The sequence below is a fragment of the Aotus nancymaae genome, unplaced genomic scaffold, assembly GCF_030222135.1.
Source record: "Aotus nancymaae isolate 86718 unplaced genomic scaffold, 86718_ANA_hifiasm-v0.15.2.pri h1tg000033l, whole genome shotgun sequence".
NCBI lineage: Eukaryota > Metazoa > Chordata > Mammalia > Primates > Aotidae > Aotus > Aotus nancymaae.
In genome coordinates this window covers 27,676,726-27,692,517 of record NW_026988447.1, presented here as the reverse complement: position 1 = coordinate 27,692,517, position 15,792 = coordinate 27,676,726, and the positions used below count along the sequence as shown (strand labels likewise).

The 15,792-nt window shown below is 42.2% G+C and overlaps 2 protein-coding genes across 4 annotated transcripts in view; one reads left to right on the top strand and one right to left on the bottom strand.

The window, feature by feature from the left end:
* Window positions 1-513: 513 nt before the first annotated feature.
* NDUFC1 (NADH:ubiquinone oxidoreductase subunit C1) lies at window positions 514-13,939 on the bottom strand. Its single transcript, XM_012443219.2, has 6 exons — window positions 13,802-13,939; window positions 7,620-7,655; window positions 7,018-7,248; window positions 6,341-6,444; window positions 3,524-3,601; window positions 514-679 (listed from the first exon to the last, which is right to left on the bottom strand). Exons 3-5 carry the CDS (start codon window positions 7,082-7,084, stop codon window positions 3,542-3,544), a joined length of 231 nt encoding a protein of 76 aa, XP_012298642.1. The 5' UTR covers window positions 7,085-7,248; window positions 7,620-7,655; window positions 13,802-13,939; the 3' UTR covers window positions 514-679; window positions 3,524-3,541.
* NAA15 (N-alpha-acetyltransferase 15, NatA auxiliary subunit) overlaps window positions 12,883-15,792 on the top strand; it is a 98,334-nt gene continuing 95,424 nt past the window's right edge. Inside the window, exon 1 of one of the 3 annotated variants that reach the window (XM_064383863.1) lies at window positions 12,883-13,220. In XM_064383863.1, coding sequence (XP_064239933.1) covers window positions 13,167-13,220 — 54 coding nt within the window. In that variant the 5' untranslated portion in view covers window positions 12,883-13,166. The remainder of the gene's footprint in view (window positions 13,221-15,792) is intronic. The other 2 variants (XM_021670327.2, XM_021670326.2) reach the window with 2 other exon arrangements.

Below are 15,792 nucleotides of genomic sequence, written 5' to 3'. Positions count from 1 at the left end.
CCTAATATACTAAATAAATGTTCGGATCAGAAATTAAAAGGTGATGACCAGGTGTGGTGGCTCATGCCTGTAATCCCAGCACTTTGGGAGGCAAAGGCGGGCGGATCACAAGGTCAGCAGTTCAAGACCAGCCTGGCTAATATGGTGAAACCTTATCTCTACTAAAAATACAAAAATTAGCTGGGACGTGGTGGCAAGTGCCTGTAGTCCCAGCTACTCAGGAGCTGAGGCAGAAGAATCACGTGAACTCGGGAGGTAAAGGTTGCAGTGAGCCAATATCATGCCACTGAACTCCACCCTGGGTGACAGAGCAAGACTCTGTCTTAAAAAAAAAAAATGTCATCACCTTTGACCATTAAAAAAAAAAAAGTAAAGGGGATACAAGAGTAAATCCTGATTTTTGAATCTATGTCCTTAATTACCACTGACCTTGTTATCAGATGGTACCTTCCATATTGAAATACTTCTATTAATGTACCTTAGAATGAACATTTTCTACAAGTTGTCACGATATGCTTTATCTGAAGAATACAGAAGCATTTTTTATTTATTTTCATTTAATGATGCAAAATACAAATGCTGACTTCGTATATAGTCACATATAATCTTTTTTCTCACATTTACAATTCAACAGATGGTAAATCCAGAGAAACAGCTACGGTCACTATATGGAGCATACCTATAATGAAGAAAGAAAAAAAAGTATAGCATTAGCCAGCAGAAATAATATTAAACTATTCTGAATAATTCATCTTAGAGCATCAGAAAAAGTCTAGAAAAGAAACCCACAAAGAGTAGCAATACCTTATTTTAACAAAAAATATTTTGCCTTAACTATGAAAGAATAGCAAAAACCATCTGGTTTGCATTTAAATGCCTATTTCATTTTTACTTCTTCTTTTTTTTTTTTTTTTTTTTGGTAGAGTTCCCTGAACTCCTGGGCATATGCTATCCCACTGCCTTGGCCTCCCAAAGTACTGAGATTACAGGAATAAGCCACCAAGTCCAGCCTCATTTTTATCTCTTTTTTTTTTTTTTTTTTAGGTTTTGGGGTACATGTGAAAAACATACAAGGTTGTTGCAAAAGTGCATCATTTTTATCTCTTGATTGACTGGTTGGAGTAGTAAAATGGGCAGGGTGCTTATAGAAAAAAGGCAAAAGATTTGGAAAATCAACCATAAAGAGCTGAGTTTCAGAGTCATAAAATATGGAAAACAAAGGATAGTTTGTTGATGACTATGCTTATTATACAGCAGATATAAGTTACTTAACGTTAATCAACCCAGTCACAAAAGCTGAGATTTTTAAGTGACTTTTCACTTATAAAAGAATATAGGATTTTAAAATAAGTGTTTCAAAATACACCATATATATATATATGTATATATATATATGTGTGTGTATATATACACACACACACATACACACTATGTATGGTGCACTTATATATATATTTGATACATAGCTATTAGATATACATATATAAATACATATATTTATTATTATTTTTTGAGATGGAGTTTCACTCTTGTTGCCCAGGCTGGAGTACAATGGCACAATCTCGGCTTACTGCAACCTCCGCCTTCTGGGTTCAAGCAATTCTCCTTCCTCAGCCTCCTGAGTAGCTGGGATTACAGGTGCCTGCCACCACACCCAGTTAATTTTTTGTATTTTTAGTAGAGATGGGGTTTCACCATGTTGGCCAGGCTCGTCTTGAAATCCTGACCTCAGGTGAGCCACTCACCTCAGCCTCCCAAAGTGCTGGGATTACAGGCGTGAGCCACCATGCCTGGCCAGGTGTATATACTTTTAAATTATTTATTTATTTTTGAGACAGAGTCTCATTCTGCCACCCAGGCTGGCTGGAGTGCAGCAGCCCAATCTTGGCTCACTGCAACCTCCCAACCTCCGCTTCCTGGGTTCAAGCAATTCTTGAGCCTCAGCCTCCCAAAGTAGCTGGGACTACAGGCGTGCACCACCATGCCCAGCTATTTTTTGTGTATTTTTAGTACAGATGGGGTTTCACCATGTTGGCCAGGCTGGTCTCAAACTCCTTGCCTCAAGGCCTCTGAAAGTGTTGGGATTACAGGCATGAGCCACTACACCCAGCCAGGTGTATATATTATATATATATAAACTTTCTCTTTTAAATCCTAGACCATGCAGAATATGCTATTTTGTTCATAACTAAGTTTCTACCAGGAACTGTCCAATTGGATATTAGTTGTAGTGACAATCATAATGAAATACTCATGCAGAAAAAAATTTAAAAATCGATTGCCCTTATACATTCATCACTTCTACAAATATATATATATTTTTTGAGATGGAGTTTCGCTCTTGTTACCCAGGCTGGAGTGCAATGGCGCGATCTCGGCTCACCGCAACCTTCGCCTCCTGGGTTCAGGCAATTCTCCTGCCTCAGCTTCCTGAGTAGCTGGGATTACAGGCACGCGCCACCATGCCCAGCTAAATTTTTTTGTATTTTTAGTAGAGACGTGGTTTCACCATGTTGACCAGGATGGTCTCGATCTCTTGACCTCGTGATTCACCCGCCTCGGCCTCCCAAAGTGCTGGGATTCCAGGCGTGAGCCACTGCACCTGGCACTTCTACAAATATTAAACTCTAAATGGACAAGATGAGTAAGTTGCTGAATAAACAACAATTAATAAAACAGGTTTCTGTTCTCATAGAATTCACACTGGAGTGTGGGATATACCAAACAGATGTTAAGTAATACACACACAAAGAATAATAATTTGTTGTAAGTGCCATGAAAACAAGGTGTAAAGCACTATTAGATTTAGGAAAATAATGTGATTTTGGTTTCGTTCTTAAACATATCTTTCTTTGAACAGAGTCAAAGACTAATGATTAAAAATGATTCTGCTCTGGGCGCGGTGGTTCACGCCTATAATCCCAGCACTTTGGGAGGCCGAGGCGGGTGGATCACAAGGTCAAGAGATCGAGACCATCCTGGTCAACATGGTGAAACCCCGTCTCTACTAAAAATACAAAAATTAGCTGGGCATGGTGGTGCATGCCTGTAGTCCCAGCTGCTTGGGAGGCTGAGGCAGGGGAATTGCTTGAACCCAAGAGGTGGAGGTTGCCATGAGCTGAGATTGCGCCATTGCACTCCAGACTGGGTAACAAAAGCGAAACTTGGTCTCAAAAAAAAAAAAAAAAAAAGATTCTGCTAAAAGATTCTTGAGGCTGGCAAAAGGGCTCATGCCTATAATCCCAACACTTCGGGAAGCTGAGGAGAGAGGATCACCTGAAGCCAGGAGTTTGAGACCAGCCTAGCAAACAGGTCTACAAACAAACAAACAAAAACCCCTAAAACCCAAACCAACTGCTTGAGGCAAGGTATTACAAATTTATAAATTTGTCACAGACAGAAATATGGGTGCTAAAATGTATAAACCTAATATAAAACAAACAACAAACTTGTTTTTCAGTATTTAAAAAAGAGGTCAAGTTAATTTGCATTATCTATTCATCCAGTAAACTTGTATACTTACTGTATTAGTATTTCAAGTTTATTCCAGTTCATTTCTTCTTTTGTACTCTAAAATATATTCATTATGTTTTCTGATGAGCTACAAATAGTTAAACAGTTAAAATTAGAAATGTAGTCTTCCTGTATACTTATATTTTGTAAGATGAATAAGAATAGAAAAAATAAACAACTATTCTGGTTAGAAATAAAAGGCTAAGAGATCCAAAAGTTCAAAAACCAGGAAGGTATACACTTGATCACCACAATCTGACATACTAAATTTGAGAAGGGAGCCCTTAAAAATTTATTTATTTATTTATTTATTTAGAGATGGAGTTTTGCTCTTGTTGCCCAGGCTGGAGTGCAATGGCAAGATCTCGGCTCACTGCAACCTCCTTTTCCTGGGTTCAAGCAATTCTCCTGCCTTAATCTCCCCAGCAGCTGGGATTACAGGCACCCACCACTACGCCTGGCTAATTTTTGTATTTTTTTTTTTTTTTTTTTTTTGAGACGGAGTTTCGCTCTCGTTACCCAGGCTGGAGTGCAATGGCGCGATCTCGGCTCACCGCAACCTCCGCCTCCCGGGTTCAGGCAATTCTCCTGCCTCAGCCTCCTGAGTAGCTGGGATTACAGGCACGCGCCACCATGCCCAGCTAATTTTTTGTATTAGTAGAGACGGGGTTTCACCGTGTTGACCAGGATGGTCTCGATCTCTTGACCTAGTGATCCACCCGCCTCGGCCTCCCAAAGTGCTGGGATTACAGGCTTGAGCCACCGCGCCCGGCCTGTATTTTTAGTAGAGATGGGTTTCACCATATTGGCCAGGCTGGTCTCGAATTCCTGACCTCAGGTGATCCACCCACCTCGGCCTCCCAAAGTGCTGGGATTACAGGTGTGAACCACTATGGTTGGCCAAAAATTTAAATTCAACTACTGCCAAAAAATTTTTCTCATTTGGTGGGTAATAAATGTAATGAAATGCCTTATCAGGGGTAAATCAACATGATACAACAGAACTTGGTTATTAAATGGGATCCAGGCTGGTTGGTGGATTCGTGTTATGCTTCTAATCTTAGAAGTGATACCTTGTCGGGCATGGTGGCTCACCCCTGTAATCCCAGCATTTTGGGAGGCTGAGGCAGGTGGATCACGAGGTCAAGAGATCGAGACCATCCTGGTCAACATGGTGAAACCCCGTCTCTACTAAAAATACAAAAAAAAAAAAATTAGCTGGGAATGGTGGTGCGTGCCTGTAATCCCAGCTACTCAGGAGGCCGAGGCAGGAGAATTGCCTGAACCCAGGAGGTGAAGGTTGTGGTGAGCCGAGAACACACCATTGCACTCCAGCCTGGGTAACAAGAACGAAACTCCGTCTCAAAAAAAAAAAAAAAAAGTGTGATACCTTGATTGAATGACCAACCCCACCACAAAACTCTATGTGTATTACTTAGATGTCATGGAGGACAGTCACATTTTTTTAGAACCACTGTCTGACAGAAGATGCAACTGGAAAAATCGTTTATATACAATGACATTCATGGCAATCAAAGACCCAAGTTCAATCACTAGTGTTCTCAGCAGTAATCAAGCTTCTTGCTAGAGTAAACCTTAAATTAAGAATGTATAAAATTCATTATAAGCAATATTATTCAAAAAGACGAATTACTATTAAATTGTAAGCAACTCAAAATCTCTCACCCCTTTCCTAATCAAAAATCTGAACCACTTTAACAAGAAAAATTAAAATATCTAAGACCTGGGGGCCAGTTGAGGAAGCCCCCAAACCCATTAGATAATAAAATTTTAAATATTAATATAGCAGATAATTTAACTTTAAAAAATAATTTTATCTCTACAGAGGCAGTGTTTCACAGTGCTCTATAGGATAGTGTGGCTTCTGAAGTCAGGAGAACTGAGTTCAGTAAATTAATTTCTCCAAGTGTGTTTCTTATCTGCAACGAGTCAACAATAGTAGGTACCACATAGTGTTGCTGAAATGATTAAATACAAGTTTATGTGTGAAGCATGTGACGTGAAAAAATTTTTAAAAAGGTCGCTACACACTAAGTACAATTTCCAACAGCGTATTTAAACATTGATTAAAACCTAATGTTTTGGAAGTCTACTGGGATTCAATTTGTACACTGCTGGTTTGTACAACTTTGTAAAGCATCTGAAAAAGGTGCCTTCATAGAACTCCAATCAGCCTCAATTCTCATTAATAAAGTATAATTACTATTTAGTAAAACTGCTATTCCTTACAAAATCATATTAAGAAACAGTAACAGAAATTTCAGTCCCATCATACTTTTTCAATGTTGTTGAAATCTTAATTTCTTTTTAGTCCTTGGGATTTTCCTTGTGGAGATATATATATATATATATATATATATATATATTTTTTTTTTGAGACGGAGTTTCACTCTTGTTACCCAGGCTGGAGTGCAATGGCACGATCTCGGCTCACCGCAACCTCCGCCTCCTGGGTTCAGGCAATTCTCCTGCCTCAGCCTCCTGGGTAGCTGGGATTACAGGCACGCGCCACCATGCCCAGCTAATTTTTTGTATTTTTAGTAGAGACGGGGTTTCACGATGTTGACCAGGATGGTCTCGATCTCTTGACCCCATGATCCACCAGCCTTGGCCTCCCAAAGTGCTGAGATTACAGGCGTGAGCCACCGTGCCCGGCTCTTATGAATAATTATGTTATCAGCGATTATATAAATATCCTCCTGTTAGGAGAATTTCACTGCCATACAACAGCACCAATCTCGCAATGCTATCTCATTCCCCTACTACGTTGGCATAGTCTCACGACATCCGGTAGTGAAGTACTTACATAGACCCACAAGAAGACGCTGGTGCCCAAGGACAACCCAACTTTCAGCCAGTCAGGTTTGGCATTCGGAGGGTCTCGCACGTAGAACTTCGACCGCGCTGAAGCTGAAAGGGGATAGTGTCTGTAAATCTGTAACTTACTGACTTGTAGGGGAAAAACCCTAATATCTATGTGCGTATTATCGCATTTAACTCTCTCTCAACTCACCCGTCACCCACTTAAACAGCCAAGGAAATAGAGGTTCAGAGAGGTCAAGTAACTCGCCCAGGGCCACTGGCAGAATTAGACAGGTCTCACCAGTCCTGCCCGACGCCTTCAAAACCTCGTTTAAGGGCTTGCAGACCCTCAGACGACTCGGGAGTGCGCAAGTAGGGGGCGCCCGGGGGAGGGTGTCTCCTCTCCCTGTCTACGGGAGCGAACGTGCAGAGTTGGGAAAGGCAGGGACCCAAAGTCCATTTACAAAGGCCAAGAGTGGTCAGGTCGCACTTGGATAAGTGCTCGAGGCAGGTGATGGGAAGCAGAGAGTCCCACGTAGGGGACAGGCCTGGGCGGCTGGCAGGCGAAGGTCACTGCAGGACGAGCCCGGGCCGCTGCTGCCTCCTTCACCCGCGGGCTGGGTTCGTCTTAGGAGGGGTAATCTGAGGGTCGAGTTGGCCTGCAAGAGGAGGGACACTCACAGCGGCTCGGGAGACTGGCGGGGGCCAGCAGCCGGGAGAAGGGACGCAGCAACGCGGACGGCGCCATGTTGAGTGGCCGGCCTTAGTCTCTCCGGGAGTCGGCGTCAGAACCAGCGCCACCTGGCGGGCGGAAGTGCAGGACTCGGGAGCTCTGCAGCCAAGCTCCGTCGGGGTGTCAACGGGAATCCCAGCACGGCAAGGTTCCCCAGCACCCCGGCCTCAGCCTTCTGTCTAAAAAGTGGAATTAGGAAGAATGTAATTAAAAGAAAAAGAAAGTTTACCTATTCTCTGTCCTCTGGGGTTTTTTCATCCCATCTCTAAGGCTACTCATCAAGAAGTTTATTAAAATTTTCCTACATGAGCCAGAAAAAGGAAATGAAGTGTTGTGCTGAATAATAACTAGCGTTTGGATTGAATTTTGTGGTTCAGGCACGGTGCATTAATGTATCATATGGTTTACATTCATTGTCTTATTTCATCTTTACAACGAGCACATATCATGCCGTGATTATTAGCCTCAATTTACAGATGAAGCTCAAAGAAGACAGCTACTCACCCAAGATGACATATATTTTATAGCTGAAAAATATCGTAACACTTACCATTTACGCTCACGAACATAATGAAGCTTCACAAACCTGTAAAGTAGAATTTCCATATTTTAGAAGTGAAAGTGCCTTGGACAGGCTCAAGATCACACGGCTGGCAGAGGAGAGATACAGTTTGAGGTCTTCTGACCCCAGATCTAGTGATCCTCGTGAGCTCACCTAACAGACTTGGACAACCCTAGACCATAAGATGTAGATCAGCGTTCGAAGCCATTCTGCTTACCACTTTTTAACACTATGATTTCTAGGCAAATTACTTAACCTCTCTTTACCTAAATTTTACAACTGTAACATAAACCTTATAGGGTTGTTGAGAAGCTTAGACAAGTGTTTGGTAGTAGTAAATAATTTATTTGGTTTTGCCTATTAAAGACATTGTTTTGAGGAATAGGTTTTATCTTGCACAATTGAGCCAGATCTTTGTGCATTCAATTCAGTTCAATCTGATGTCTAAAGACCAGTAAAAATACGTACAGGTAACAGACCAATACATTTTGACCCTTTAAAAATAATCCTTTAAACCTTATGTCATTTAGGTTAATTTTAAAACCAAAATAAATGTTAGCAAATCTCCTATATTCTCTTCAGCAGTGTTACTTTAAAATCTTTTTTTAAACCAAAAATCATTGACCAAAAAGTCAATTAATTGCACTGTGTTTTCTGGCTTATTTTAACATGCATATCATGGCTAGGTGGATTGCTAAACTGTGAGTCACTTTAGTTTGTAACCTAGTTTGAGCCTCCTGGACTCAAGTTCAAGCAAATAAAGTAAACTACCTAATGAATGTGCTGAGCCAGTTGTTGGTTCTCAACTTATTGGCTTCTTGTCCACTCAGCAACCTGTCAGTTGTATATCCTTTCTACACCATCCTTTGGAAGCTTGTCCTGATGAAGCTTTTGCTAGCATCCAACAAGTTGAAACAGATGCCACATTTGGTCAGAGTATAAGAACCAGTAAGCAAATTACTAATTTCAGTACCGCTGTTGGGAAAGACTGCTTTGTTCTTTTTCAGAGCTTTGGCCCTTGTATCCTTTTACTGGGGTGTATTTTGGGAAAGTGATGAAGTATAAGCACATTTTTTTGAGCATATTACAGCTGATGGAACTGTATACTTGGAGTACCCAGATGTACGTGAAACTCCATCTTGAAAAGAATCCTGATTAAGTAATTCCAGCTAGGAACTAATACCTATGATATTTTGTTCGAAGTTGCTTCATAACATTCATGTAAGCATCTTCAGAATTTGAACACTAAAACCTCATTTATCATCCAGGTGAAAGACAGAGGATTTGAATTAGCAGCCAGAAAAGCAAAGTTTTAGTCCACGATTTTTCTACTGGGAAAAATCACATCTCTCAAGGAAGGTAAAAAAAAAAAAAAGAGCAAGAATTGAAAAACAATGCAAATGCAAAAAAAAAAAATTACCTATGTTTATTGATATAGCATGCATGAGAATACTATGTATCAAATTCAGGACTTGGGCCAGTCACAGTGGCTCACGCCTCTAATCCTAGCACTTTGGGAGACCAAGGCAAATGGATTGCTTGAGTCCTGGAGTTCAAGACTAGCCTGTGCAACATAGGTAGATACCCATTGCTACAAAATAATTAAAAAAAATAATTTGCTGGGTGTGGTAGTGCATGTCTGTGGTCCCAGCTACCTGAGAGTCTGAGGTAGGAAGATTGCTTGGGCCTGAGAGGTTGAGGCTGCAGTGAGCCAAGATTGTGCCACTGCACTCCAGCCTGGGTGACAGAGTAAGACCCAGTCACACACACATACAAAAACAAAACAAAAGAAAAAAAACCAACAATCTCCCACCTCCCGCACATCAAATTGAGGACTTGGAGAGAGATATACCTCCTGATATATTTATAAATTTTTATTTTATTTTATTTTTGAGACAGAGTTTCGCTCTTGTTGTACAGGCTAGAGTGTAATGGCGTGCTCTCAGCTCACTGCAACCTCTGCCTCCTTGGTTCAAGCAATTCTTCCACCTCAGCCTCCCAAGTAGCTAGGATTACAGGCATCTGCCACCATGCCCAGCTAATTTTTTGTATTTTTAGTAGCGATGGGGTTTCACTGTGGTTGGCCAGGCTGGTCTCAAACTCCTGACCACAGGTGATCCACCCACCTCAGCCTGCCAAAGTGCTGGGATTACAGGTGTGAGCCACCATGCCTGGCCAAATTTTTATTTTTTAAGAATCAGCAGCAGGATGGGATTTGGGGCTCATACCTGTAATCCCAGCACTTTGGAGGCTGAGGGGGGTAGATTGCCTGAGCCCAGGAGTTCAACAGTAGCCTGGGCAACATTGGGAAACTCTCTCTCTACCAAAAACAAACAAACAAGCAAACAAACAAACAAAAACCCTGAAGCAATAGCAAATTGTTAACATTTGTTAGATCTAGGTGACAAATACATGAATTTCTTTTATGTTGTTTCTTTTTTTCTTTTCTTTTCTGTTGAGACAAGGTCTCAGCTCTGTTACCCAGGCTGGAGAGCAGTGTCATCACAGCTCATTGCAGTCTCGACCTCTGGGGCCAAAGGCATCCTCCCACCTAAGCCCACCAAGCAGCTGGGACTACAGGCTCACACCACCACACCTGGCAAATTTTAAAATTTTTTTGTAGAGACAGGGTCTCACTATGTTGCCCAGGCTGGTCTCAAACTTCTGGGCTCAAGTGATCTTCCTGCCTCAGCCTCCCAAAGTGCTGGGATTATAGGCATGAGCCACTATGCCTGGCCTATGTCTTTTTTTTTTTTGACGGAGTTTCGCTCTTGTTACCCAGGCTGGAGTGCGATGGCACGATCTCGGCTCACCGCAACCTCCACCTCCTGGGTTCAAGCAATTCTCCTATCTCAGCCTCCTGAGTAGCTGGGATTACAGGCACGCGCCACCATGCCCAGCTAATTTTTTGTATTTTTAGTAGAGACGGGGTTTCACCATGTTGACCAGGATGGTCTCGATCTGTTGACCAGGATGGTCTCGATCTCTTGACCTCGTGATCCACCCACCTCGGCCTCCCAAAGTGCTGGGATTACAGGCATGAGCCACCGCGCCCGGCTGTTGTTTTTGTTTTTTTAAATAAGACCCAAAAACTTAATAAATTAGATGTAACAGTCTCAATAAAGAACATCTTACATACATAGAGAAATTTCATTCAACATATCCCTTTCATAGAATTAAAGTTTGTGTGGTAAATGATTTTATTTATTTATTTATTTTTGGTTAATATTTTTTAGAGTTGGCATTTTGAACATAGTGACATGCAAGCACATGGGGTAAGATGAATTAACTAGCAGCAGCAGCAGCCACCGCAGCATATAGCCTTGGATATGTTAACTTTCTGAAAGCATGGCTGTCACAGTGTAACTGAAATGGGATCTCTATTTGTCAAATTATGGTGATCAGAGTAAATATTTCTTTTATTGAGTTCAGGCTACTGCTATGTGGTCAGACTGTTATCTGTAGATGCATTTAAAGTAGGAAATGAATCAGTTAAATGTTGAATCAGACTAGAATTCACTGAGCCTTTAAAATTGCCATTTCTTTGTCATCACCCAAAAAGAATGTAACATTTGCCAAACTATATTTCTGGCTCATCTAATCAGGTATTCAGGTTTTGGTGGAAACTACTGATTGTTTCAAAGATCAGAAATTTTCTTCCTCTGAAAGAAAACAGAATATAATTTAGAGAACTATAGCAAATGGTATTGCTGTAGGGATTTTTGGATATGAAGCCAGAGATTTGGAAATCCAAGCTAAAATTATCAACTGCATTTAGACTATTTTTCTGTCTTTCAATAGTTCAGTTGAAAGACCTCTTGGGGCAGTGAATTTTGCAGCTTATCACTAAATAACAGCTTAAAAAATGAATTCTAAGCTTGTTCTTAGTTTTATAAAGTTAAGGTTAAAAGACTGGCCACTTTTCAAACTGCTGTGTATATGATTTTCTTAAACTTTTGAAGAGAGATTAGAGTTTAAGAAAATTCCAGGATTTAACTGTCAAAAACCTTATTTGTGACCCTGATGAAGGGAGAGGACAATCAAGATAGCAGCTAAAAAACCCAAGTTTATATAGGGAAACATATTTCTCAACTCACACTTTTCAGGGACAGTTAAGATAAGTTTGAAAATTAAAATATCTTTGTAAATAAATTTAAAATTGTAAAAAACACGCACATATCATTTTGTTTAATAATTCATGATGGAAAGAATGCTACAGAGTGAAATCAGGATTTGGAAAGAGGTAATCAATAGCCAAAGGTTAAAAATGGCTCATATGACTTGAAAATTTTTAGATCAATGGAATGTCACTTTGAAAAAGTTTTGCTGTCAGCGGTTAATGAAATGACTTACATTTTTGGAAGGGGTCCTATTCGGTATCTAGTCTGACTTCACCTACTCAAGTAGTTCTCTCAAGTATCCTTGCCAGTCTTCGGCTTCTAAGATCTGAGAATTTCTGGGGCTGAGGAGTTCGAGTCACAATAACAAGCACTAGTTTGCAGCCAGCTCTAGGGTAGTCAGTGTGTCTAACTCTCCACTACTCCACTCCAAGGTGATTTATAAGGTCGGTCCGTCAACCTTGCATTATATGGCCTCAATGAAATAAAAACACATACTTGTTAACCTCCAGAGGCTCCTTTGGCAGTGCAAATATGTCACTTCGGATCTGGCTAACTACCTTTCCAGGCTGATCTTAAGCAACATTCACCAAATTGCCGATACCCCAGACAGCCAGGCCCATTTCATCGGTCAAGCTCTTTCACGGTTTTCAGACTCTATTAAGCCCCTTCCTCTCCAGGGCTGTTAACAAGTCCCCACTGCGGTGAAGCTTTTTTCATTTTCCACTTTGTCTCTGCTCCTTAAATTAGGCACTTCGTCCATTATCTACTACAGTGGTTCTCAAACACCTGCACCTGTATTTTAGCACTTCAGGCTCAAAACGATGATCACACAGTGTGCGAGACTCTATCCAATGAATGAAGGGTCAATCTAGCAGGAAGGCGCCAGAGAGGCTATTTTCGATGAGGAGGCGGTCTGAACCGTACTCTCCTAGCCTCCGGTAGCTCCGCGAGCGCTTCGAGGGCACCGCGCACTGAAAGGATGGGCGTGGCCTGCTCCGACTCTCCCGGCCTCCACAGGAGAGCCAGCCTCCAGGTTTCCCGGCAAGCTCCGAAACCCAGAGGAGGCGGGGAAAGGAGGTCACCGCGCCTGCGTGTTAGAAGGTGTGACCCGGGTGGGAAAGCCCTCCGCGTCCGCCATTTTGGCTGCCTCTGTCGGTCTGTTCAGTTACCACGTGAACCGCCGACGGAGACCCGTAGTGGGGGAGGCGGCGGCAGCGTTAAGTGAGAAAGGGAAAAAGACAACGAAGAAAAAGGAGGTGTCCGGGTAGGGCAACGCGGCGACACCCGAGGCCTGGTGGTGGTGGCGGATCGGGATATTCAAGGCTGAAGCAGCCAGGGTACGGCAGCGGCGGCGGTCGGACAAACTGACTGACCGAGCCGGGTGGTGGCGGGAGCCGCGGGAGCAGCCGGAACGATGCCGGCCGTGAGCCTCCCGCCCAAGGAGAACGCGCTCTTCAAGCGGATCTTGGTAAGTGTGAGGCTCCGGGAAAGCAGTGGGGAGGATTTAGCCGGTAACCGGGCCTGTCACCCTTAACCTCGGCCCGGCGGGCACTGAGCCACTCCCGCCCGGGACCCCGCCTTCGTAGTCCTCGTCAGGCCGAATGCATTGCTTCGCCTCCTCTCTGTGGTTCCTACTTCGGCCCGCGCGCCGGGGACCACGGGCTTCTTCCTTCCATCCCCACGCTTGAGGCCCTGGTTCCGGACTAGGCCCCGACCTCCCGGCTTCTAGACTCCGGTTCTCATTCTCACCGATCTAGGGAAGAAGAGGCCCGGCCTTTAGCGGGCAAGTGGGCGATATACCGGCAGGAGTCGCGGCCCGGTTGGTGTAGGAACCCTGCTGGCAGGCCGGGGTGGCACCCTTGGAAGGAACAGGTGGTGCGGATGCAGCAGGCTCATTCATTGCCTAAACGCGGTCTTCCTCCATCATCTGTCCCTCCCTCTTCCTCCTCTCTTGGGATTCACCTGTCTCCGCCCTGCCCTGGGTCACCGAATGACCTGAGAGGAGGTAAGGGAGTTCAGAGAAGGAAAGAAAGCTTTTCAAACGACTACCTCTTTGTAGTTAGTTGCATACTGGCGTCTTTAGCTCCTCTGCCTCCCTTGTTCTCTCGTTTTTAGAGTTGGGATGAGGCATTTATTTCTTAGTTTCAGAGCGGGAAACAGCCCCACCCCGTCACTTTGCTCGGGGGGTGGGGCCCATTGCGATGGGGCGGATCGGTAGGAAGTCAAAAGTTGAGTCTTAAGTTGAAACGTTCCAGACCTAGACTTTTCTTACACGCTGAAGTGTACTAACACATGCAAAAACTTACCAGAGAAAAGAGAATATAAAACTTTTAAGATGGATTTTGTAGACGCTAGCTCACTTATTCCCTACATTTCAAATGTGTGCACTTCGCATTTTTTTAAACCATAAATGCATTGATGCTGGTAGGGACTGTTTACATTGTAAAGTATGTCCTGTAGCCTTGGAGCCATAATTAATACATTGTAGCACATTTTTTGTTTGGCATTTTAGTGTGTGGGTTGCCCCTTTCACGCAAACATTTCCTTATGATAGAATTAACTATGTTTGCCAAACTTAAGACTTCTAAAATTTGGGATGCGTGTATGAAAGTGTTAGCCTTTTCCCCTGCAGTTATAATTTATTTCACCTGTTTGAAAAGTAGAACAACTCTGGGGATTCAGTTTTTCTAGAAATAAATAATCATCCTGTTGAACTAACTTTGATTTTACAAAAGTGTCCATATGCCCTGCAGATTTAGTGAATTCATGTTGAAAAACATTAGAAAGTCGCATGCAGTGTCGCAAAACTGTTAGACCTTGAAATTCTTATTGGCGTTTTGTTTTGTTTTCTTCTAAGACTAAGAGTGTAGGTGGAGCTATAAAATAGTTTTAGGAAAAAAGTTACTTTTAAACCCTTAAAAAGACTAATTGGTGTGTAGGAAGGACTATAACATAGGTTTCGGATAGCAATTTATCTTTAACCTTTTCTTCACAATTCTTTATTTTGAAAAAAAAATCAAACTGAAAAGTTGAGAGAACAAGGAACACTCATAAACTCTTAACACTTGATATTTTGCCATAAATGTTTTCTCTCTCCCTATATATATTTATGTATATGTATATATTTGTATAAAAGTAAGTTGTAGACATAAAACTTCATCTATAGGCTGGGCACAGTGGCTCGTGCCTGTAATCCCAGCACTTAGGAAGGCTGAGGCAGGTAGATCATTTGAGGTCAGGAGTTCGAGACCAGCCTGGCCAACATAGGGAAATCCTGTCTCTACTAAAAATACAAACATTAGCCAGGTGTGGTGGTGTGTACCTGTAGTCCCAGCTACTAGGGAGGCTGTGGCACAAGACTCGCTTGAACCCAGGAGGTGGAGGTTGCAGTGAGCTGATATTATGCCATGGTATTCCAGCCTGGGTGACAGAGTGAGACTCTGTCTCAAAACAAAAACAAAAAACTTCATCTCTAAATACTTAAGCAAGTATATACTAAGAATAAGGACATTGTCTTTTATGCTTTTAACAATCATTCTCTAATACTGTCTAATATCTGGTTCATATTCAGATTTTCCCAATTGTTAGCACTTATAAATCAAACTTTTAATTTTGAGAAGACTGTAATAATCACATAGTTTAAGGAATAATACTTTACTCAGTTTTTCCAACACTAATACCTTGCAAAACCATGGTTCATTATTATAACATTGATACCATCTACCAATCTTACAGTCAGATTTCCCCAGTTTACTTGTACATGCGTGTGAGTGCTTATGCATGCGTGTGCAATCATCCCTTGGTATCTGTTGGGGGTTGATTTCAGGATCCTGCCAGATTACAAAATTTGCGGATGTTTGAGTCCCTTATATAAAGTGATGTAGTATTTGCATATAACCTATGTATATCCCCCGTACACTTTAAATCATCCCTAGATTACTTATAATACCTAATGCAGTATAAATGTGATGTAGTTAAACTGTATTTTTAAAATTTGTAGTTTTTTGGCCGGGCGCGGTGGCTCAAGCCTGTAATCCCAG